The sequence below is a fragment of the Otolemur garnettii genome, unplaced genomic scaffold (genome assembly GCF_000181295.1).
Source record: "Otolemur garnettii isolate 467f Iridium unplaced genomic scaffold, OtoGar3 scaffold00011, whole genome shotgun sequence".
In the NCBI taxonomy this organism is placed as follows: Eukaryota; Metazoa; Chordata; class Mammalia; order Primates; family Galagidae; genus Otolemur; species Otolemur garnettii.
This window is the reverse complement of record NW_003852406.1, coordinates 6,768,260-6,794,234: the sequence shown is the minus strand read 5'-3', so window position 1 is coordinate 6,794,234 and position 25,975 is coordinate 6,768,260. Positions and strand designations below refer to the sequence as shown.

At 40.1% G+C, this 25,975-nt stretch overlaps 1 protein-coding gene across 1 annotated transcript in view; it reads right to left on the bottom strand.

Annotated features, from left to right (window-relative positions):
- Positions 1-25,714, bottom strand: part of UNC13C (unc-13 homolog C) — a 527,267-nt gene extending 501,553 nt beyond the window's left edge. The window contains 2 exon segments of the mRNA XM_003784369.1: positions 22,724-23,302; positions 23,305-25,714. Of these exon segments, the coding sequence (XP_003784417.1) occupies positions 22,724-23,302; positions 23,305-25,714 (2,989 nt within the window).
- Positions 25,715-25,975: the final 261 nt, after the last annotated feature.

Sequence of the window (25,975 nt, the reverse complement as noted above, 5' to 3'; positions counted from 1 at the left end):
CCGGCTATTTTTTGTTGCAGCCGTCACTGTTGTTTGGCAGGCCTGGGCTGGATTTGAACCCGCCACCTTAGGTGTTATGTGGCTGTTGCCTTAGCTGCTTGAGCCACAGACGCTGAGCCCTTAACAGAACTTTTTACAAGTGGTGCCCAAGGTGTCTGCTACTATATACCAAATGCATATAGATGCTAGGATAAGTAATAAAATATAAATTCATTTCAATGTACAAACAAATTCAAAGTTGCTTTTTCCTATAAGCAATAGATGCAAAGAGAATGAAATAACTACTGGCATTTCTGATTACTTAGCCAGGGACAAGCATTGCTCTAAGCCTTTTAGATATATGTTTATTTGATGACCCAGTGAGAAGAATATTAATACTGGTATTACCTCAGTTTTACATTTGTTGAAGTGGAGGAACAGAAGGTTCAAACTACTTGCCAGGGCGCTGTAGTGGAGCCCTGTGTGTGGAGACGCTCAGAGTGGAAACACTATATATCTTTCTGACTATAACGTATCTGCTCTTAACTACAGGTGGCTAAACGTGCAACTCTCATCCAAAGGGAAATCTGCAAAATTATGTGGCCAGTAAGAAGGTAGCTGTCACTCAACGTCACTAAAAGCAATGATGCTAAATACAGGCAGCTATTCTCTTTCAAGCAGCCTTTGAGGCTTGGGAACACCGTTTAACTGGGAAAGCACACAGAGTACCCAGGACCAGCCTCCCATTCATACTAGATCTGTCAGTAGCCCCAACAGTATAAAACAGGCCACATTTGGTCCTCAGATCCAGCTCGTTATCCATGCAGACCTGCCCTTCCTGTGGACAGAGCGGCCTGCTCCTGGTGACGTAAGGAAAGTAAGGGCAGAAAGTCCATTAGCCTGACAACTCTCCCTGCTGCACCCGGAGTCCTCGCGACTGAACCACTGGAGGCGTTCCAAGTTCATACAAACACAGAAATTCAGAGCTCACATACCTATTATGTTTTAGTCTTCTAACATCTCAACTTTTCTATAATTCAGCAAACTGCCCCAACTCTATTATAGGAAAGCCTGATTCAGCCAGAGGGGAAGGGAAGAAAGGGACTAACCTGCCTTACGCACTGCTAGGGAGAGGCGTGTACAGAGCAGAGACACCCAGAAGACTGGCACAGAACATTACTTAGCCTCTGTCCCGTCTTTCTTTTTAAGTATGTGGAAATCAAAGCCACGAGTATATTTTAACCAAAAGGTACGTGTAAGCAATGAGACGGAGGACTCTGAACATGTTAATTGGGAGATGCCGTCCTCAATGTTGTTAGGCAATGCAGAGCTTCCCTGGGCCTCGGTTTCTCGCAGTATAAATTGAGGGACTGGGACTAGATCAGAGTTTCTCCACCTGAGCTAGATAATTCTTTGTTGTGGGAGCTGCCCCACGCACTGTGGAATGACCAGCTGCATCTCTGGCCTCTGCCCAAGAGTGCCAGTCACACCTCAAGTTGAGAACCACTGAATGAAACCATTACAGAGGAGGCTTCAGCTTGGCATATCAGAATATTGGGGACCCTTTAAAGATCTTATCAGTAACATCTTGTGGTTTCTCATACGCTGGAATTCTAAGGGTTTTTTTGTTTATTTGTTTCAGGAATGAATATGAAATTGAAAGCAGATAGAGACAATTAGGTATCCCCGAAAAGGAAGGGGGATTTTCCTCTAGGAAGAAACCTCTCAACTTGCCTTTCAGGCCCGCAGCATGACATAATTCTTATAAACTCAAGTCCCAGATGATCAGACTACAAAATCCCTGATGTGTTACTGCCGGATCTACTTTTTAAGATGGGAATTTATGACCACATCTTCATCTTCTCTATTTTCTGGAAGCCAATGGCTTCATCTAAGAATCTTGGCTTAACCCCTTCCCTTTGCAAGAGACCTTTCTGTGAGTGGCTCAGCTTTTGAAATCTTGTCCTGGCCTCTGCTTCCAAGCACACGCGTTTGTCCATTAACATTGGTCTTGCTCCCACCCATCTTGAATGATGAACGCTCCTCATATCTATGCAAACTGGCTTCCACATTTTCCTCTGAGTGATTATTCTGAGGAATACGCATTGCTCTGTAAATAAAGTCACAACCAAAGTCACCTCCCTAGCGACAAAGGCAGTTAGAAACGAGCTCTGGATTTAAAGTGGTTAGAACAAGGTCTGTGGAATATGGGGGGAGCTTCCCACAGTTGGGAGCTTCCCAACCATCTCTTAGTTGGAGATAAGGAGCCCCCGAAAAGTCAGTCAGCTAATTAACAGTCAGTGCTTACTGAGTTCTTCCAAGTGCTTATCACTAGAACATCTTTGTCTGCTACTACACAAATAATGCATGCCTATTATATCTTTAAAAAAATACAAAAAGAAAACGGAGATATTAAGTAAACTGTGCATGTATAACTACATATATATAAACATACACATTTGCCACACACCATGCTTTTCTGCACCTTCGGGTTTTTTAATTTAATCTATCTCAAGCAGCCAGCTCTGTCTCTTTATAATGACAGTAGAGTAAGCCACTGTCTAGGTACACTAAAGATTTTTAACAAATACCTTTATGGACGTTTAGCTTGTATAAACACATGACAATGCTGGGATAAGGAGCCCCTCTCATGTATATCTAAATCTTCATTCATTAAAAAAAATGACGGGAGAAAGTTAACATGTGCATTTACAACTTTGGTAAATACTGCCCAATTATCTTTGAAAGGGGTGCAGCCATTTACACTATTCTGGGGGCATCTTGAAGGGTCATTGGAAGAAAAGTTTCAGACTTCTGGGACATAGCAAATTGCAGGTTATGAAAATTAGATGAACTGGGTTCTTTCTACACTGGTTCGTTCTTCTGTGGTCTCCCTCTGAGCTTTCAAATCCTTTGTGCTATGATCAGCAAAGCTGCATTTAACCACAACCAGGCAAAAAGATTCTGAAGTCAGTTTCTAAGGAGAAAGATAATGTAGTCAAAATTATATTCAAAAACATCTTGAATAGCTCACAAAGTACATTGCATAGCTTTGTATCAAGAAATTTGTACATCAATATATATGCAAAAATGATAAAAATGTCCAGTAATATACCATGCAAACCAAGTAAATATACAAAGTAGGATTTTACATCATGTATTTCTTTTCTTTTTTTTTTTTTTTTTTTGAGATAGAGTCTCACTACGTTGCCCTCAGTGGAGTGCTGTAGTATCACAGCTCACAGCAACCTCAAACTCTTGGGGTTTACTCAAGCCTCCCAAGTAGCTGGGACTACAGACACCCTCCACAACACCTAGCTATTTTGTTGTTGTGGTGGTGGTAGTTGTCTTTGTTGTTTAGCAGGCCCTGGGCTGGATTCAAACCCACCAGCCCTGGTGTATGTGGCTGGCACCCTAACCACTGAACTATGGGAGCCAAGCCTACACCATAAGGTTTAATCATTTTAATTCTTATGATACATCACTGAAAAAAAACAAACGCTCTCTAGTTCATTCCATGTTAATATATTATTTCATCATTTTTAATGGAATCAATACTTATGTGTACATATGAAAATGACACTCTTCTGAAATCAAGCAGATGCGAGGGGGTGTGAGAGAGGGTCAATTCAAACCTAACAGTACAAGGCACATTGTCTATCAGGGATCCTCAAACTTTTTAAACAGGGGGCCCTGACCGTTGGAGGGCTGGACTGCGGGCCCCAGGACGAGTTGAATGCTAAGGAGGACAGGCAGCGACGGCAAAAACATGCAGTGGGCCAGATAAATGTCCTAGGCGGGCTGCATGTGGCCCGTGGGCCGTAGTTTGAGGACACCTGGTCTAGGTAGTGGGCACACTTATAATTTTAACTCAAACTATACAAAAGCAATTTATGTAACCAAAACGTTTATATCCCCACAATATTCTGAAATAAAAAATAAAATTAAAAAAAATTTTAATTAGAGGCCAAAAATTTAAAAAATAAATATTAATCATTTTCAATTCAAGAAGATACTGGTACTTGAAGGGAACCTGAAAATTTAGAATTACTGAGGGGAAACAAATAACTTTATTTCCTACCTTGTATTAATTTAGGTGCCTGGAGGAAATAAAATCAATGCCAAGAGTTCAAATACATTTTTTAACCAAGGGACAACTCCCAGAGAGATGAGCTGAGGGAAGGGATCATACAGGGAAGGTCAGGCCCCGGAGAGGAGGTACACAGGGAAATGGCTAAGTGCCTCACACCTAAGGACAAAGGGAGGAGACAGTGAGCCCAGTGCCAACTGCTTTGGCGTACAGCTGGAGCTAAGGTGCAGGGAGTGAGAAGAGGCAGCCTGACCTTTCCCTTCTGCTGGCCGCCCTCCAGCAAACCTGACCTGCTGGCCAGGGAGGCTGGCTGACACAGTATGCCGGGGTCGGCCTCCAGGGGCAGAGGGCAGCCAGAGAAGTCTATTTTCTGAGACAAAAGGTCACTGCGTGGATTGGCAAGAGAAATCACTAGCACCGTGTACATTACTCTGTGTCTCTCCCTCTCTCATTTTGCCCGTAGAGTTGAACTACACTCAATGACCTTAGGATGAGACGTCACTGTGTATAATGAAGTGTATAATGTCTTAGCACCTTGCTTTGGGATAATTTCTCTAGCCCACACAAATGAAGAGTAAGACATCTAGACCCATGTGCTCAAGAAGCTCAGGGTGAAAACCTCCATAAAGTTTGTGTCAGATCAGTTTGCTGGGAGCCCTTGATCCCTCTCCCATCATTCCATGTGCTGGCCTTAAAAAAATCAAAAATCACAAAATTACCCAGGCACATAATGTATCTGGGTTTCAGCTTTCCTCATTTGCAGAACAAGGGTATGAGATTAGACTGGGATTTCTCCAACCTGGCCGGTCTTCAGAAAGGGCGGGGATCCTATTCACGATGCATACTCCCGGGTCCCTCTCCAGGCCCCCTGAGTCAGAAGCATGACCCCCAAAACTTTGTAGATAAAACTTCACCCAGGTGATGCCGGCATGCATCCAGGCTTGGGAACAACTGCTCTTCACGATCTCTAAGAGCCACCCCATCTCCAAAATCCCACAACAATAAGATAAAGTTAGAAAGCCGGTCACCTAAGAAATCCCTTTTTCTTATCATCCAATAGAGAAAATTAAGAATTAAGATATATGCAAAGTAATGATGTTTCTCTAACCTCTTTCAAAAAGGTTTGCATAACCCCTATTCTTTTTGTATCTTCAGATTTTTATTCTAATATGGGCAAATAATAGAGTTCATTTAATATTTTGCATTTGTGTTTCTTTCTATAAATGAGGAGATGGCCTCTGAGGCTTTTAGTCTCTATTAATTACATCTATGCTATCATTAAAGAAGCACCTATTTTAATAGCAGCGTCCTGTTACTACAACTGAACATTTACTTCTATAGCCGACTACACGAGGAGAACCAATTGCGAGTGAGTTCTTTAGGACAATTACTTGTGTGATCTTGGAAAAAGTACTTAACTTTCAGGTTCTCATTCCTCTCCAATGTTAAGCGACAGAATTGGTCTAAATGATTTAGAAGGTCTCCTCCAGCCTAAAACTCTAGGAATCTAAAATGGCACATTATGTATATGTGTCTTCCCTTGTTGTCTACTGTTACACTTTAAAAGAGAGAGTCTTCCAAAAATTAGATACCTGTGCTAAACAGACTTTGACAAGTAAACAACTCTCTCATGTTACCTGCATTTCAAACACAAGTAATCATTCCTCAATGCAATAAGGAATCCAAAATGATAGAAGTTTCTTTGAAGAGATGGCTTCTAGGCTTGTCCAAACGTTCCCTCATGCTTATTCAGCCTTGTAACCCAGGGAGTGTCCTTCCTATGAATCTGATTTGATTTAACTTGACATGGAAATGAATGCCTTCCACACCACCTTCTTTTCTGTCTAAATCATTCTTGTGACACCAGGTGTGATGACTCATGCATGCAATCCTAATACTTTGGGAGGCTGATGCAGGTGGATTGCTTGAGCTCAGGAGTTAGGGACCAACCTGAGCAAGGGCAAGACCCCATCTCTATAAAAAATAGAAAAAAATCTAGCCAGGCCTTGTGGCAGGTACCTATATTCCCAGCTACTTGGGAAGTTAAGGCAAGAAAATCACTTGAGCCAAAGAGTTTGAAGTTGCTATGAGCTATGATGCCATGACACTCTACCTAGGGCGACAGAGTGAGATTCTGCCTCAAAAAAAAAAAAAAAAAAAAAGAAAAGAAAAAAGAAAAGAAAGAAAGAAAGAAAGAAAACAGAACAATGCCAGTTGAAAGCAAAGCTACCAACAGAATTGAATTACAGTAATAAAAGAATGTACTTGTAACTCAATTCTACTACACAGGACAAAGCAATCACCGGACCCTGATCTGTGAAATATATGTATTTCTTCCTTCAATAATTACCTTTGGTTTTTCAGACATATAGAGTCAGGTGTTTGCTATCTGAAAAGGAGATCCTTCTAATTAATACTCCCAGTAACTATTTTACATTGTGGGAAGAAAAATGAATTACTTAGGCAGCAGAATGTAAAGATCAAGCTCCTGTGTAATAATTCAGTATTATAATAAAATGTTTGACAAAGTTCATCATTGATATGCAAAAGTGTCTTTTGCATAATAATGGGTTTTGATGATAATATGATCCTGTTAAGCAGATACCATATCTGATCAAAAATATGGTTAATTTTATGTAGCCAAATCAAAGCTTTACTGTATTTGATCCTTATTCCTGTAGTATCTATAAAAGGCATCAGTGAAAACCACTTGCCCACATACCCATCAAGTTCGGTGATTATCATGCATGCCCATGCCTACAGGCAAACTCATACACTTGTGCCCCTTCCCAAATATCTGGTACAAAACTAATGTTCTGGTACTACCCATGGACTTCTATTAGTACTAATTTCACCTCAAAGTGCAGCAACTTCAAATTGTTCAGAGATGACTCCCTCTAAATCCAGCCTTTCATGTGTTCAGTTGCTAAAATGGTATGATTTCAGGATATCTGGACAAGCTCTGCTATCCAAAAACTGTGTGCTACCTGCATGTCAATACCTAAATGCCTGTACCAGCAGGAACACCTTTCATTTCATAACAGGGGAGAAAAAGCATGAAATGCAAACATCCCCAGGAGACGCACCTAATCAACTGAAAATCAGTCATAGTAAACATCAGTCATTCTGCAAAGCAATGATGGGAAGGACAGGGGAAGATGAAGCACAGAGCAACTGGCTACAGGAAACTTGGTAATTGGTTGGGACAGCATTGCCAGTCTATGAGATTGGACGGGAAGTAGCTGGGGAAAGGTGGGGTGTATGTTTTTGTCCCCTCAAGTTCATGTCAGAACTTCATTCTGAATGTAACAGTTTGGGGAGGTGTGGCTTTGGGGAGATGATTGAATCATGAGGGTTCTGTTCTCATGCAAGGGATCAGGTGCCCTTACAAAAAGTTTCGTAAAAAGAGCTTACCCTTATTTCACTCGCTTCTCCTGCAACGTGAGGATACAACAGTGCTCCTCCTTTCTGAAGGATGCAGCATTTAGAGTGCCATTTTGGAAGCAGAGAGCAACCCTCACCAGAAAACTGAACCTCCTGTTGCCTTGACCTCAGACTTCCCAGTCTCTGGAACTATGGGGAAATAAACTTCTCTTTTTTATAAATTACCTAGTCTCAGGTATTTTGTTATAGAATCAGAAATAAACTAAGGCAGTGGGAGAAAGATGGAAATCCTTCTCACTTCCACACATTTTTTTCCCTAATTATTTCAACATATACAAAAGCACTTTTGCTTACTTAGACTATTGCCATTAATGGTCATTTATAATCCCAGTTGATCTCACTCTCTAAGATTATTTTAAAGTCTTCTCAAACCAAGGCATCAGGATTGTAATTAGTTAGACCTTTTTCATAATTACCTTTATATTGTTCACAAGAGGTTGTATAACAACAGCAAGGGCAGGTCCTTGAACCTTGGCTGTGCTGGGGTAAGTTATCTCAATAAGTGGCCTTCAGCTTAAAGGGATAAGACTTGTCACCTTAGCAACAAAATGGTTATTTTTTTTTTTTTTTTGAGACAGAGTCTTACTATGTCACCCTCCGTAGAATGCTATGACGTCACAGCTCACAGCAACCTCAAACTCTTGGGCTTAAGTGATTCTCTTGCCTCAGCCTCTCATGTAGCTGGGACTATAGGCACCTACTATGCCTGGCTAATTTTTTGTTGCAGTTGTTGTTGTTTGGCAGGCCTGGGCTGGGTTCCAACCCGCTAACCCTAGTGCATGTGGCCAGTGCCCTAGTCACTAAGCTACAGGTGCCAAGTCCCAAATGGTTATGTTAATAGTTATGTCTTTAGGTTTTCGTTTGGGTCCTGTCAAAAGTAGAGCATGGTGCAAAGACATGAAGGTAGTGTTTATTTCAGAGGTGGTTCCTGGAAGCAGGAATGACGGGTAGGGAGAACTAGAGAGAATTAGAGAAGATACTTTCTTTTCCATTCCTGTGATACAATGCTAATATGTATTGTAAACGTGTAAACATATAAACAACTACATGCCCACATGAAAGAAAAACACAAGTATATTCAAGAAAGGGGAAAGAGGGAAAGGAGAAGAGGGAGGGGATTGCAAGATCTCACCTAAGATGCAGAATGTGAGGTATGTAGCATATCCCAGGGTGAAGGGCTCAACGACAGCTTGAAATTTACCTTAGAAATCAAAACAATGCAACCTAAACATTTCTACCCTCATAATAATCTGAAATAAAAAAAAATAAATTGAAAGAGAAGGAGAAAGGACCAATATCAGGGTCCCTGGCTGAGGTGGCTGCTGCAGCTGACAGGGCCTTGACTCAGCTAAGACCCGGGACTCATGCTCAGCCAGCTGCCTGAATTGCCCTCCTGAAGGGCAGAAAGCTGCAACATTTACCCAGTTATCAGCTGGCCTCCACTGGGGGAGGGTTGCGGAGGGGAATCTACAACATCAGAGAAGACTGGAAAGAAATCTGGAAGGACGAAGGTGCCCACTTGAGGGAAAGATGACTCTGAGCATGATCACACGCTATGGTCCTCCACAGCCACGGCTAACATCAGAGGAAGGCTGAGTGAGCCGCGTGCGGTGCCAGAGGTGTCTGCTGCACCTGTGGGAGTTGCGTGGAGAATTCATGCAAGGTACCTGTCTCTCACTGTGGACGAAATAGAATGTTAGCTACTATCCTTAATAACTTACATTTTACGTATTATTTTTTTGAGCATATTAATAATTAATAACCCAATCATTAAACAATAATTAATACACTGTAATGTTTAGTCATCAGCTATTTAATTATTTTTATGTATCTTCTCTTCTAATTATAATCATGATGTCCCTTCCAGTATATATTCAGGTAGGGGCTAATAAATATTTTGATTAAACAATTGAATGATAATACATTCTTACTGGCCATACAAGGTCTCTCTCAACAGTTAGCTCAAGATATAATTGTGAATTGACTTGAACCAGACTGTAACAGTATCAAAAAACAGAAATCCTGTCTTCATATCATGTGTTTTTCCCCTCTGGCCCTAATCTTGAGCTCCCCACACTACTAGCACTCAATAAATGTTGATTGACTTATCTGGTTCTCTATATGGAAACTGCCCCAAGGCAAGGCAGTTAACAAGCCAGAGAGTCAAGGAGCTGCATATTTTTGTGTTTCAGGAAAACATCAATAACTGAGGCTATTAATACTGTGCCCCGTTGCAACAAGCTGCCTATGACCAGAGTCTTTGAAGAATTCAAACCACAAAAAATAATCACACAATTGAGTACTTCCTAGAACACATGCTGGATGATTTGCTTCAGTTAAGAAATATAAGAAGGTAATTGTAGCATTTGGTTTCTGGTACATATTCCTCATAAATAGTGTAAGATCAAAAGAAGACATCTTCGTGTGTTTTAAGTTGATTCACTACTGGCTACTTACAGATTTAGTGGAAAGCGTATCTTATTTTTGTGCGTTTTATTGACCACAGAGATGCTATTATTATCTGCATTTTTAAGTGAGGAAACTGAACCACAGAGAAGTTAAACAACTTGCTCAAGATCATACAAGTGGCTGACTCTGGACGCCATTTTCTTACCCACTGTCTGCCTCATTTCTGGCCACCAGGGGGCACTAGGAGAAAGGCCCAGGGTGCATGGCGGCACACCACCTGCCTCCCAGGAGCCTAAAGCCTGGTGAGAGAGGCAGCAGAAAACAGGCATTTTCAGTACCTGGTTTCACTAGTTTGGCCTTTACAAGTAATACAAAGACATGTTTACAGTTCTGCAGATGTGTATGAACCTCTGGATTCTGAGAAGTGACAGATTGTTGAGGGGAGGGTGTTGTTAAGGCACAGAGACAGGGAGACTAGTTAGGAAGATCTAAGAACAGTCTAGGTAAGAGATGGAGGCTGCCAGAATTAGGGGAGAGGCAGTGGAGATTGAGAGACTTTACTATATAAGATAAGTAGGAGGTAAAACAGGGCCTGTAAAATAATTGAATTGGGGGTGATGAGTATACTCTACATAGAAAAATTCACTTTGGCTGATAAAAGGAGAAAAGAATTCCACTGTGTACATCATGGAATCAACTCAGAGTCTGAAGAACCTGGCATGAAATGTAGGCGTCCAGGTGACATAGATGCCACCCAGCCAGTGCTCATTGCAGTTGATTCACCACTCAGGTTCCCCAAACCATGGGCAATACAACCACTATCATGGACTCACGGTCTACGTCCAGTGATAATGTGTAATTTCTAATTATCTCTACTTTCCATCACTCCCTCCAAATTCCAAGTCGTGGGCAGGAGGTTCCAGTTAGTCAAGTTTCTCATGTGCTCCAGGTATAGCTGTCAGGGACAGGGGGGAGGAGCTGCCAGCTGCCCTCAGCTCTGCAGTAACACAGACAGCACCACTTTACCCCAAGGGCTCTCCTTCTAGGGGAACAACTATATGAAAGGAATTCAGACACCAGACAGCCATAAAAAAGGCCCAAGATGTCCACTACAAGAAAGAAGCCAGAAGATCAGCTGTCTTGAGCAAGCAGGAGGATGGTGGGGTCACTGATTGAGATGGAAAACCCAGGAAGAGAAGCAGGACTAAGAGGTGGTGGAGTAAAAAAGCTCAGTGTTAGAGCCAAGGATATCCAGTCTGATGTCATTCCTCCCACTGATATGTTATTCCCCTTTGATGACTTTCTATGGTTTCTAGGAGGAAAATACTCCCAAAGAGTTCCGTGGATCTTTAGTCTTTGGAAAACGCGTCCTCTGCTTGCTGCAGCAGAGCTGCCTCTCACGGTTCTCTGCCCTGCTCAGTGTACTCCAGCCACTCTTGACTTTTCTTTCAGCCCCTCACATGCATCCTGCTATTTCCTGCCTTGAGACCAAAGCCCAAGCCACTTCTCCCAACTGGCTCTCTTTCCCTTCACTTAGCCTCATTTAATGTGTTCACTCTTCAGCTATCGGATCAAATATCATCTCCTCAGTGAAGCCTTCTCTAGCCTCTAAACCATAACATGCTCTTTTAACACTTCATATTTATGTCTATAGCCATGATCAAAGTTCAAAATTACATATACGTCTAATTTCTAAAACTTAAATTCATCTCGTCCACTTAGTGATGATAAACACAAACTATGATTTGTCACTCCTATATCCCAGGATGTCATATGTTTATTGGAGAATGAATGAACCAGTGCATGAATTAATGACAGAGCGAATGAATGTAAGAACCTAAAGGCACTGATTTGGGGTCCTTGGCAGGCAGCTGGTAATTTAAGCCAATAGAACAACTGAAATCACTCAAGAAAGAGACAAAAGAGGACTTTGACTCTATCAACTATTAAATATTTCTTAAGGTGATCCGTGGATTGCCCTGTAATATCAGCAACTGGAGATTGGATCAAGGATTGTATTCCTTCAACAAGTGACCCCAGATGACTCGCATGCATTCTAAAACCTGAGAACCACTAATTTTAGAAGTCGGCAGAGAAATACTCTTAACACAGTCCCAGAAGTTTGTATTACCAACCAGGTTATAACTTGCAGAGAAAAAAGAAGCATAAATATGCACAAGTAGCGAGGAGCAGGTTGCTATGCAAAGAGAGGATTAAGAAATTCTAGAGCTGCTACCTGGTTCCGTCACCTACGTAACTACTAGTAATTACTTTCAGGCAACAGAGACTTGGAGACATGAGCTGCTGTCTACCTCATTGATGTTTTACCAGGATTCATTGTATGTGATAGTTAACTTTTACAATATTCAGTTTTTGTTATGTTTCTAGAAAATGCAAAGGGCATGTTGATCAATTTGAGAATTTCCTGTCCCTTTCCCTAATAAAATGCCACTCCATTCAACATTAAGTAAATTCTCCTTTCTCTGTGTGATATGTAGGAGTGTGAAAGAGTTGGTGCCTTTGACTGGGATCACTGAAGAACGGAAATGTAAATCCAAAATGATGGGCTTTCCATGAGGCACTGTAAGCATCAGAGAAGGCATTAAAAAGGAGAAAGATTATCCTACGTTTCTGGGAAATAAGAAGATTATACTCAAGCTGTCATTTTCTTGTTGCCACTATTATAGGCAGTCAACAATTTCTTTTATCACAAGTTATACAGAAATGACACCTGGATAATCACCTTGCCTGTAATAATATCATGTAAAATGGGAGAATGGTCTGATAGCCTGAGCACTGGCTTATGATTTGGGAAAATAGCTTGTAATTGCATTTCTGCTGACAAATTGGTGCTGTTGGGTAAATCAACCATTTGGCACCTTGATTTCTTCATCTTATAAAGCTGAATACCAATACTTAATACGTGAAATCCTAAACTAAGCTACAGAGAGTAGTGGTTAAGCACACATGGTCTAGAAAAAGAAAACCAAAGCCCAAATCCTGGCTGGACTTCTTCTGATTTTTTTTTCTCCTTCCCTAGAAAAGTTGCAGTATGTCTCTTTCTCATCCATAAAATGGAGTTAATAATAATATCCATCTCATGGGGTTATTGGGAAGATTACATACAAACAATTTAATACAGGGTGAAATAGTTACAACAGCATCTCCCACATCCTGAAGGACTCAATAAATGTTACTTGTTATTAAGCTACCTACCTCACAGAGTTCTTAAGAAAACATGTATTTCTTAATGAAAATGTGTGTGTATGTGTCAATGTTACATTAAATACATACACACACATGCACACACATCAAATTTCATACTTTAAAGTAAGAACTATTCTTTTTAAAATGAGCATGGTTGAATTGGGGAGAAAAGAAGGGATAAGTTGAGGAAGGGAAGATGGATGGAGGGGATAAGAAAAAGGAAAGTGGCATTGCTCAGAGTATCTTTGGAAGCTTTTGGGATTGCCCAAGGAGTCACATCACAGTTGTTTGAATACGCCAATTGTTAAGTATTTTTTATCCTTTGAGGACGTTGATCTTTGGAAGAAGCTGAAAACCAGTATAAACAAAGTCTGGTGATGAAGTCATTGACAAAATCAAACAGCATACACTTTTTTTTTTCTTTTTTTACAAAACATACTATAAGTTGAAATAAACTACAATGAAGAAGTCAATCAATGAATTTAGTTCCAGTTTTGTAACCTTCGGAGGCCACCTAAGTTAACACCTTTAGTGCTGGGAACAGTTCAATGTGGGGTCAGGATATTCTGGCTCCCCTGGATTCAGCATCAAGTCATTCTGCCTGCAAATTGGACTCATGCCTTGGGTGACACCGAAAGAACAGGTTTCCAGCCCTTTCAGAGATTCATGTCTGACCTTAGGCCTCAGTTCTGGTAACTAGGTCATTCTCTCTATAACCTATCTAGGAGATCAGTCCCTCCTGGAATTTGCATTCCTCATAATTGTTCCTGTTCCGAGATGTTGAGAGCCTTTCCTAGTCACTGGCCAAGTAACCAGGTCCCTAATGTCAGCAAAAGGGTTTCTAGACACAACTTCCTGCCCACTTCAGCCCTCGCCTCCTTCGATCCCAACTGTTCTGTTGCTGTTCTCTGCCTCCCCAAATCTAACTCTGGGAGGTCACTGTGGTCTGAGGTGTACTGTCCAGGCTGCAGGTTTTCTCTGCTGCCCTGGACTTGCCCTTACTTGCCCCGGGGGTTTATCCCAGAGCCCAAATTACCCCCAAGGTGATTTCTGTTCCATCTATTCTATCCTAATTCATAATAATTGATCAGGCTATGCTTGGCTGTATCTTATAATACAGTTTAGAGTTTCTTTATTTTATCCCACACATAAATCTCACAAATGACTTATAATTTCTATGAAATGCAACTCTCTGATTGAACCTGAAAGAATAACATGAATAATGGCATTAGCAGAAATGAATAGAAAAAACCTATTCATCTGAAATTCTGACATCACATCCTCTCTTGAGAATAAATTTGAAGAGGTTTGGCTCTTTGTAGGACTAATCTCCTCAACTCATGACTACCACAGCTCTCCCCTCTCAAGTAATTTGCAAACACATGTATTCTTTGGGTTCTAGTCATGTCTTCATAGACAAACTACCCTCTTAAGCCTCTTGGGCTTTCTCTCTAGCAAGAAGTAACTGTGACTTGTTCTCTGCTGCCACTAGGGGCTCTTGGCCTCTTTACCCCTCACAGGCCTCCTTTTACTCTAAAAGTAGAAGCAACAATAGCAAAAATACACTAATGGGATTTCATCAAAATAAAAAGCTTCTGCACAGCCAAAGAAATAATCAACAGAGTAAAAAGACAACTCATAGATTAGGCAGAAATATTTTTAAACCATCTACCTGATAAGGGGCTAATATCCAAAATAAATAAGGAACTCACAGAAGTCAATAGCAAGAAAATAAATAACCTGGTTAAAAAATGAGCAAGAGACCTCTACAGACATTTCCAAAGAGAAAAGTTATGAATGGCAACAGATACATAAGAAAAGGATCAACATCTCAGGGAAAAACAAATTAAAACCACAATAATATATCACCTCACACCTGTGTGGCTATAATGGCTATTATCAAAAAGATGAATGAATATAGACTTTGCCATTTGATCCTGCAATTCCTCTTCTAGGTGTATATCCAAAGGACCAAAAATCATTTGGCAATAAAGATATTTGTACCAGATTGTTCACTGCTGCTCAATTCATAATTGCCAAGTCATGGAAGAAGCCCAAGTGCCCATTGACCCATGAATGGATTAATAAATTGTGGTATACGTATACCATGGAATACTATGCAGCAGTATAATACCATGGAATACTATGCAGCATTAAAAAATGAAGACTTTACCTCTTTTATGTTTACATGGATGGAGCTGGAAAATATTCTTCATAGTAAGGTATCTCAGGAATGAAAAAAAAAATCCAATGTACTCAGTACTACTGTGAAACCAATTTACAATCACTCACACATGCATATGAAAAATGAAACACAACTATAGCCTCGGGGGTTTATCCCAGAGCCCAAATTACCCCCAAGGTGATATCTGTTCCATCTATTCTATCCTAATTCATAATAATTGATCAGGCTATGCTTGGCTGTATCTTATAACAGAGTTTAGAGTTTCTTTATTTTATACCACACATAAATCTCACAAATGACTTATAATTTCTATGAAATACAACTCTCTGATTGAACTTGAAAGAATAACATGAATAATGGCATTATTCATGCCATTGAATGAAGGAGGGAAGGGGAGAAAGGGGAAGGGAGGGGGATGGGTCGATAGTGGGAGGGGTGGGAGGGGGACCACACCTATGGAACACATTGCAAGTACAAGTTGGATCTATCAGATGTAGAACAAAAATGTCTTAATCCTGTAATTGGGTAATTGAGGTGAAGGCTATGTTGTTTAGTAGGATGTAAGCACTCCAATTTGTACAAATAATCAACACACTGAATCCCATAATGGCATAAATGTATTTATGATCTATGTGGTAGGTTCAAACCCAGCCCTGCCCCCTCCAAAAAAAAAAAAAAAAAGAAAAGAAAAGATAAATGATGAGCATTGGTGAGAATGTGGAGAAAAGGAAACTCTCATACACTGTTGGTAGGGATTAAATTAGTACAACCACTTTGGAAAATACTATGGAGGTTCCCATCAAAAAACTGAAAATAGAATTATTACAAGTCTGATCCAGCAATCCTACTTTTTGGTACACAGTTATATGTTGCTTAAAAACACAGATACGTTCTCAGAAATGTGTTCTCAGGTGATTTTGTTATTTTTCAAACATCCTAGAGTGTACGCACACAAACCAAGATGGCATCACCACCACATACCTAAACTGTATGATACAGCAACAAACTCACACACCATGTCACCATACTAAAGATTGGAGGCAATTTTAGCACAATGCTAAGTATTTTTGTACCTAAACATGTCTAGACATAAAAAGGTAGAGTAAGAATACAGTATTATAATCTTGGTACAGACCATTATACATAGGGTCCATCATTGACTGAAATGTCATTGTGCAACTCATCCCTGTATATCCAAAGTCATTGGGATTGGTGTGTTGAAGAGATAGCTATGCCCCCATGTCAATTTCAGCGTTATTCACAATAGCTAAATTACGATAGCAACCTAAGTGTCCATCAAATGTGAACAGATAAAAAATACACATGTATTACCCAGTAGAATACTAGACAGCCATCTGTGGAAGGAAGGAAATTCTGCCATCTGTGGCAACATGTACGTAACTGGAGGACATTATGCTAAGTAAGTCAACACAGAAAAACAAATACTATATGAACTCACTTATGTGTGGAATCTGAAATGTAATCTCATAGAAAGAGTGGAAAGGTGATTACTTGAAGTTGATGGGGAGAGAGGGAAGGAGGGAAAAAGTAAAGAGATTAACTAGAGAATAGAAATTTTCAGTTAGATTGAAGGAACATTTTAGTGATCTACTGCACTGTATGGTGACCACAGCTAATAATAATATATTATATATTTTAAAATTGCTAAAAGAATAAATTATTTTTATTTTAGAGACAGAGTCTTACTTTATCACCCTTGGTAGAGTGCCATGGCATCATAGCTCACAGCAACCTCCAACTCCTGGACTTAGGCAATTCTCTTCTCTCAGCCTCCCAAGTACTGGGACTACAGGTGCCTGCCACAACACCGGCTATTTTTTTGTTGCAGTTTGGCAGGGGCCAGGGCCCTACCCACTGAGCCACAGGTGCTGCCCTAAAAGAATAAATTTGTAATGATTTTACCACAAAAATAATAAGTTGGTGAGGTAATAGATATCGTAAGTAGCCTGATTTAATCTTTCCACAATGTATACATAGCTCAAAGCAACCAACACATTGTACTGATAAATATACACAATTGTCAATTAGAAATTTTAAAAAGAACCATGACAATCACTTTACATTATAGGCAAACAGAATACTGAAGCAAAAAATACTGAGACCAAAAGTGATTGCTAAGCCGAGCATGCTCATGAAACACTTTGCAAATGAGTTGCCTTCTACTATTATCAACACTACTGTGCTTGAAGAAAAATATTTTTTTAAAGAAACCTTCCACTTAAAATTATGCACTGAATGCTTTCTATAGCAAAATCCCTCTGGATTGTTTGATATAGGTGACTTCTAAAGTTTTCTTTTACACACCTTTCTTTCATCCAACTGGTTAACATAGCCTTCATGTCATTTTCTTAGTTATCGTGTTAAGACATTTATATTCTACAATTAGAGAGATTCACATGTACGCTTACAGGATGAACCATAGGCGTGATCCCACCAGCTTCTACACACCTTTCTTTTAAGGAATATATCTATTGCTTCTCTGTGTTTTAATGTGTAATTATTACCAAAGCCTGTCATAAAATACAATAATCTACTGCTCTGGAGGGTTGGTACATCATTCTTTTTTGTTTTAAAGTAAAGAAAAATCTTTAAAATGTTTCCTTAGACTGATGCGATCTGTTCTAATTTAAAAGGAAGAAATTAAAGAATGCTGGGTAGGCAGGTGTATTTGCTACCCGGTGTGTAGTAGCACTGTTCAGATGTGCTCTGATGACCACCCACCACCAAGGGAGCATGTGCCAAACTCACACTCCATCCTGACCTAGACTCTCTGCAGGTGACACCCAGGTGAACTCTAAATTTTGAGAAGAAAGGTCTTCTTGATTGAAAAAATTAAAAATGAAAGTTTATTTGAATTTTAAGAGATCTCCTCCTTATGTGGAACTATATAACCCAATAAGTTAAAGACAAAGTCAGCACTTATTTATCTACTTAATAAGTATATGTTGATATTTACTATATTTTTAGAAACCACCAAAGAATGCAGTTAATAACATGAAAAAAATCTTACAAATATATATTTCATAAATAACAGGATACAGCCAAACGTGAATGCATGCCAATATAATTCTATTTATGCTAAAGGCATAAAAAGGGGGTGTATGTGTTTCTGCCCCCATAGTATCTGAAACCATATCTTTCTCTGAAGAATGGGAAGTCTATCTCTTTTACTTTTCACTTCAAATTTTGCTTTCTTTTTTGTTACTAAATCATAACTGTGTACATTTATGGGATACAATGTGCTGATTTGATATACACTGTGAAATGCTTAAATCAGACTGATTAATATAGCCATCATCTCCCTTAGTTATTTGTGGTAAGATATTTATACTATATTCTTAGCAGTTTTGAAATGTACCATTGCATTGTGCGCAGTTGGTGAAGTCCCACCAAGTACCCTCTCTCTTCTCCCTCTCGCCTCTCCCCTCCTCTCTCCCTCTTCTCTCCTCCTTCTTTCTGGACTATAGTTGTGTTTTATCATTCGTATGAATGTGTGGGTGATGATATATTGGTTTCATAATAGTATTGAGTACACTGGATACTTTTTTTTTCCATTATTGAGATACTTTACTAAAAAGAATATGTTTCAGTTCCATCCAGGTAAACACAAAAGTTGTAAAGGCTCCATCCTTTTTATGGCTGCAATAATATTGCACGGTATACATACACAACAGTTTGTTTTTAATTGTGTGTATGTGTGTGTGTGGTAGTTGTTCTTTCATTACAGGGCATATATTATATCAGTAACTCATAAAATGTTAAATACATATCTTTGGCCTCATGACCAGATAACCAAATTGCAATGTTCAATAAGAGTACTAATAATTGGTAATGTTTTAACAACACCATAAGAACAACTACGACAAAAGCTCCCCAGACAATTGTGACCAGCCTACTGGAAACTAGTGCTCTAATCTAATAAAGTATTAACTCAGCCTTAGGAGATTTTTAATACCCTCACAATTTCATATCATTATTTGGGAGCCAAAGTATTCTTACAAAGTTTTATAACCACAGAAAACAAAATGTACACTATGATAAAAAAAAAATCATTAAGGATGCTCATTTCCAATATCACAGTCCCTTTCAGAACAAGAGTTTTGTTCTTCTGCTAAGAAAATTACTTCAGACTAACTTTGGGCTCTAATTTCCAGAAAAGTGTCTTCCAAACTTCCAACACATCATCCTTCAAGCAGCTGTTATACCACAATATTTATTGTACTCTATGAACCTTGATTTATAAAATGGACCACAGAAAAATTGAGAATGAACTATTTTACATCAAAATTTTACTGTACCAGAAACCTTAGTGCTTTTCATCTTAGCACTGGTTTCTCATGAAAATGCCCAAGATAATCTCAACCTAATGGCTGACTCTGTTCTCCATCTTTAATCATGTTTTTCTAACTTAAGTAAATTTAAGTAGCAAACGAAGCTTTGAAGTGAGTACACATATTGCCGGTCTCACTAACCCAAATAACCATCCATTTAATTCTGGATCCTCCACTTACACCAGCTCTAAAACATTTAATTTACATTACGTTTTTAGCATCTTCGTTTTTTCACCTATAAAATAGAATAATAATGGAACCAAACTCATAGTGGTATTGTAAGATGAACAGGTAAATTTTCAGAAAAGTACTTAATATAATATCTAGTGATGCTGAGTAATAAGCTTGTATCTATAACCATTAGTCTGAGCTCTCAAGACATAGAGTCTTAGCAATGAAAGCTCACAGTTCAAATCCGGATTTGACTTTGAACTTGTGCTATTTATTTATTGCCTCCCTTGAAGCAAGCATTTACCCAACACACGTTAACTCAATGTTATCTGGGTATACAGCACCAGTCCAGTGCAAATGAAAGGATTAAAGAGCAAGGCTTCTTTCCTCTAGCTCAGATTTTGGAAGAGAACATGGGAAAGCCACGTAAATATTAAGTAGAAGCCATTGCTGTAAGAGGCAGGTAAATGGGGATTTAGAAGAGATAATAGTTAATTCCAGTTGATGGGTAGAGCAGGCCTGAAGCTGAGGGGATCAGATATTCATGACATAGGGCTCGGGCCAACTATATAAATGGTGACACTCAGCAGAGCATAGCAACAATGGAAGAATTTGACCTCAGGGGGAAGCTTCTGACTCCACATGCTGTAAGATCTCCTTCCCTACTGAAATGTTCAAGGTGAAGGTTTCAGAAACACTATCATCAAATATACATCTCTGTAAACATTAGGGTTTTCCTTCCTTCTGGGCCCTGAAGAGAAGAATTGAAATACCTAATTCAAATATCTGAGCCTAGGATTCCATGAAGCAATGTCAGGGGAACAGCATCACATGGTTTTACAGCAGGAAAGCTCCAGTCTAATCTGGCCAGGTTACTACTGGGGAAAAGGCGACTCTGCTCCGTCATGATGATTAGGTAGCCAAGGAGAGAAAAATCTGTTGGCATCTTCCCAAAGCACAGTGCGCAGATGGCCATGGGCACAAAGAACGTGGTGACAATTGGCACTTCACTGGGATGCTCTGAGCATGGAAGGGACTTGGAAAAAGTCCTTCTTTGGCTGCCCTTCCTTCTGAGGCATATTGGTGGCACAGGATGAGGAAAACTGCCTGACTGCTGCCAAGGGGAAAGGAGATGGCCTTTAAAATCTAGGCTACTGCAGCCTCCTGGGTAGTCAATCTGGTACCTTTCAGCAACCAGAGAACACCTTAAAGATGTGTGTGCTGATTTCCTCTAGGACAGATGATATCCAATAAGATTCTATTCAAAGTTGGCTCAAAGATAATATTATAACAAGCCAGCTCCAGTGCGGTAGAGGGGTCTGAGACCTCTGAAGCCAGACCTCATATGTCAGGTCTCTGGCATGGGGTTATTTGTTTTAAAATTCTTACGTGGATGACATATTAACAAAGTGCATGTGTGCCTAGGTTAAGTGCAGGTCGGCTGTTTGAAGGGCTATTGCCAGTAACAATTTAGACTTTTCAGAGGCTTCCTTTGGGAATTTTTAAAAAGTTGAAGTAGATCAATTTCCTTTCTGAAATTTATGATCTTATTCTATTTATGCTATTGCACAACACTTTACAGAGATAGCTTACCCAACTAGCGTCAATACACTTATCTACGACATCACAGCAGACACACACGCACACTGAGGCTAATCCTAACTTGCCTGGGAGTAGCCTTCTCTGAGTCAACAGCAAATAAAATATAGTACTGAACTGCTGGCCTGTACCCCCCCCAAATCATCAACTAAATTTCAATAATAAGGACATATGACTTTCAAAAACCGATACGATATGAGATAGACATTATTCTACCATGAACTACATTTACGTAACATTTGGCTACTTCGCACTTTTAAATAAGTTTTATGTATAGTTGAGAACTAGCCTTCCCTGAAAAAACAAAAACAAAATAGCATGGCAAATGTGCCCAAGTCTCCTTGGCTTACATTATTCTTTAAATAAATTAGACTCTGATGTTTTATAAGAATCAAGTTTTAGAGCAACAAATAAAGTAAGTGATAAGGGATTGGTGTAAGGGCAGATGAAGTTTGGTTTGAGAAATAAAAAGTCAACAAATGCAGGTATTTATGCAGTTACTTTTCAAAAGCATATGAACAAAAATTGTTCCGCTAGGAAAGTAAGTAAAATTGCTAGAAAGGTATTATCATGTCTGTAACAGGGAAAGGACTTTTACTCAACTCCTAAGGCAACTTCTCAGAGAGTAGTAGCTTGTGACCACTCAGCATGGCCCAGGGCCTTGGTTCTACAGCCTTCCCTCCACAGCATCAGTAGAAGATAAGGGAGTCTGTGGTCCTCCATCAGACTGGCCAGGATTGCCTATGCAGACTCAACTCTTCCTATGGGCAAGCCCCAAATCACAGATTTGATGAGAATAGGATCTGTTAAGTCTCAGATTCCACCTTTCTAAATTCTTTAAGGTTAACTACACCTTTCCCCCATCCCTGTAAACTTAATGGAACTAAGAAGTCGACCTCAGGATGCTACTTAAGGGGCTGACTTTTGGTTTCACGCATATTTCCTTTGACAATTTATGACACAGAGTTGGTTAATATGAAATGGGGTTTGCCTAAATAGGAAATGTGCCTAAACCTAGCAGAAAAATATGACCGAAAGTATTAACAACTAAGTTTGGGTTCATTTTAATATGATCTCTTTGAAATAAGTTTTTCGATTTTTAAATCATCACATCCAACTTGTTGGGCGAGTTGAGTAACGTAAAATCTTCCTCAGAATAAAGAGGAAACTTCATTTCCAGTAAACTCTTTCTCCCAAGTAACACAGAACATGCTATAAAGAAGCACACACACACACACCCCATGTTAAAGCACATTAGCTCACAATGTAGCATTTAAATATGAGTACCTCCAGCCAAGATCTTCTCTTCCAACTCCGCCATTTGCTTTTTATAGGCCCTCAAAGCTGCTTCCTTGAAAGAGGGACGAATTCTCTTTGGCTTTGTGATTTCCACTGGCTGTTCAGGAATATTTTGGTTTTCATCTTCTTTTATTTCCATTTCAGTTGATGTTTCAGTCAAGGGTTCCAATCCACCTTCACTGACCACATCATCTGCCTGCCCCTCATAACCCTCATCTTGTGGGGTTTCATAAAGTGTTTCATACGAAGGGTGATCATATTCCTGCATTTGTTCATCTGTTTCAGTAATACTAGTCCTGTTTTCCAGCTTAGCGAGGACTTGTTCCATCACTTCAACATAGTCTGTTTCATTATCAGCCACTGGCTCACTATAATCCTCCTCGTCCTCTGCTTTGTAGTAATAGGGTTCCGTGTAGACATCAGAGTCAAGGGTGGTACTTGATTCATTCGCAGTTGATTGAGATAATGTCCGAAATCTCCCCATCAAGGAGGAGCCACTGTCCTCATACCCACTGAGACTCTGTGTGCTTTTGTTCCATACTACTTCCAAGGCTGATTTAGCCCTCTCAGTGTAGATCCAAACTTGGGGAAGCTGAAAGTCTTATCAGAAAGGTCAATGCTTAATCGACTATGCCATGACTTGGGTGGGGCATACTCTGAATCATCACTTTGCAATTCACTTTGACTTCGGTATATCATGGACAACTGGTTTTGATTCTGGTACAGCTCATTAGAATTAGATTCTTGATAAGAATCATATTGGCCAAGCCACTGGCCTCGTGGTTCATTATCCAACCCAGGGCATGGAGATGAGTTGTCATCTTGGGTTAAATCATAGCTCTCGGAGTCATCTTGAAGGTCACTGTGGCACTTCCCCAAGTATTCTAGGTCTTTACTGTAAACATCCAGGTGTTGGTCGGAAAGACTGTTTGTGTCATAGTCAAAAGCTTCCTGGGTAGATGAATCCAAGCCTAAGTCAGGTCCCTTCTCTACTTGATTCCATTCCTTCCATGGAGAAAGATCTTCATGCAAAGAGAGCTGAGAATCACTGTAATGACTTTGGTCTCCGGAGGCACATACCATGCCATTGCTCATTCCGCTATCCACCGTCTCTGTGTTTTCAATTTCACTCTGCCCTTGGACACCCTGAACACTCGCACTTAAACGCTGATCCTGAGGGCTGTCATACAAGGTAGGTGTGGTCTCCTGTTTCCTCTGCCATAGTTCCCGGTCTGAAGATGACAGGAGGGAGCTTCCATTAGTTCTAATGAAAAACTGATTCTCTGAAAAATCCTCTGAGTAAGACTGACACAATTTGGAAAAATCTGACTCAGAACGACTAAGTTTAGCAGTGAAAAAATCACTCTGTGAATGCCAGAGAGGTGTCGCATCAGCATAATGGGTTGTGGTTTGCTTTTCCACAATATCTGATTCTGGCAATTGCGAGGAAGTTTTATCATAATTTGACTTATTTGAAATTCTGTTGCTATTAGCTGTTTTATTCTTAGATCTAGCACTGTGAGATTTTGAGCTTGATCTGGAATTACTTCCCTTTGTTGGAAACTCTGACTTGGAAAGCACAGCGTAGCTGTTCCTATTGAGGTCAGATTCTAGCTCTCCATCACTGTCATCGGGGGACCGCCAATTGTTCTTCTTGCTTTTGGGCTCTGGAGTCGAAAACTTGATATCCATGCTTTCATAGGTCTGTGAGGATGGTATGCCTTTTTCTTTTCTTTCTCTGATATCATGAGTCAGAATATCTGTAGAGACTCCGATGCCTGTTCCTTTGAGTTTATATGATTTTTTTAAGACAGAGTCCCTTTGTTGAGGGGTATCAAAGTACACAAGTATAGGTCGAGGCTTTGCATTCGGGCAGTCCCTTTGATGTCCTATCCTCTGAGCAAATTCAATTTTAATAGCATTCGGTGCATCTGAAAAACCCATTTTATCGATCAGAATTTGGTACACCACACTCTCAACATATTCAAATCTCTCTTCAGGCACATTTAAAAATCTCAGGCTTGCCTTGCTACCCATATGACCTAAGTGTTTAATATAATCATGGATGTCTCTGGTTTCCCTCCGAGACTGGACGAAGCCTGTGCGTAGCTGTTCAATTTCACTCTGCACAACCTCCACGCTGCTGGAGATCTCATCTATGGAGTGCTTGAGAGCATTGACATGCCCTCGCAGCTCAGAAAGTTCTGTTTCAATCTGACTTATTCCCTGAAGTTCCTTAAAGATCATTTCCATGACATCATGTGTTTGGCTAATACAGCCAGAGGAGCTGAATCCTGGCTCCAGAGTACTCGTCTTTGGATTTCGGGCAGTTCTGTCCAAAGACTTGCTTCGTATTCCCCAGGTTTTCTTCATGGTGCTCAACTCTGAATCAGAGGAGACACACTCTTGACTCTTTTTCCATTTCCTCAGTTTTCTCAAAGCTCCTAGTTTCAAGCTGTGTAGAGTGCGCTCCCCGTCAGAGCTGCCCTCAGAGGGGGCGAGGCTGCTGGAACTCTTTCTATTGCGTCTGACCGGCATCGTGTGTGTTGACTGAACCTGGTTTTCTGTACTACTCCTTAGTTCATTCAACGATCCCGAGTAGGAACTTTCAATCGAAGACAGCTCTGGTAACAAATCCTCATTATCACCGTTGGTTACATTAATATTTTTTTGGAGGCCGTTGGCAATAGCGACACGGTAACTGAATGTTGGCGAGAGGGAAAACTCTTTATTATCTGGGTCTTCTTCGGTGGATAAGTTGCGAGTGGACGAACACTGGGCAAGTTTCTTTACGGTGCTTTTGAAGGTATTAGAAATTGTGGGGGGTTTGGCCTGGCCAGCAGTCGGACAGTCTTGATCGTTTTTCTGCTGACGATTCTCTTTTTTTTTGTTTGTATTTCCCGATTTCTTTGTAAACATTCCTTTGCAAAGCTTATGGATGTAAGGTAAAATCAAGCTCTTGAAAAAATGAGCCACCATGGAGGGTAATTAGTAGGAGCTTTTCTGCCCTGAAGAAGTAAACAAGGGAACAGGATAAATATCTGAAAATCCAAGGCAAGCATCACTGTTCAGATATTCTGGGGAGCGCTGACAAAAGAAGACGTGGCTGTGCCACAGTGTCACTGTCTGTGGAAAGCAGAAGGGAAGATCCATCTATGAAAGACATTCTTTCCTGGAGAAGGGTTCTTGTGAATCTCTCTCATTTCCATACAACTCCATGTAGTACCTAAAAAAAAAAAA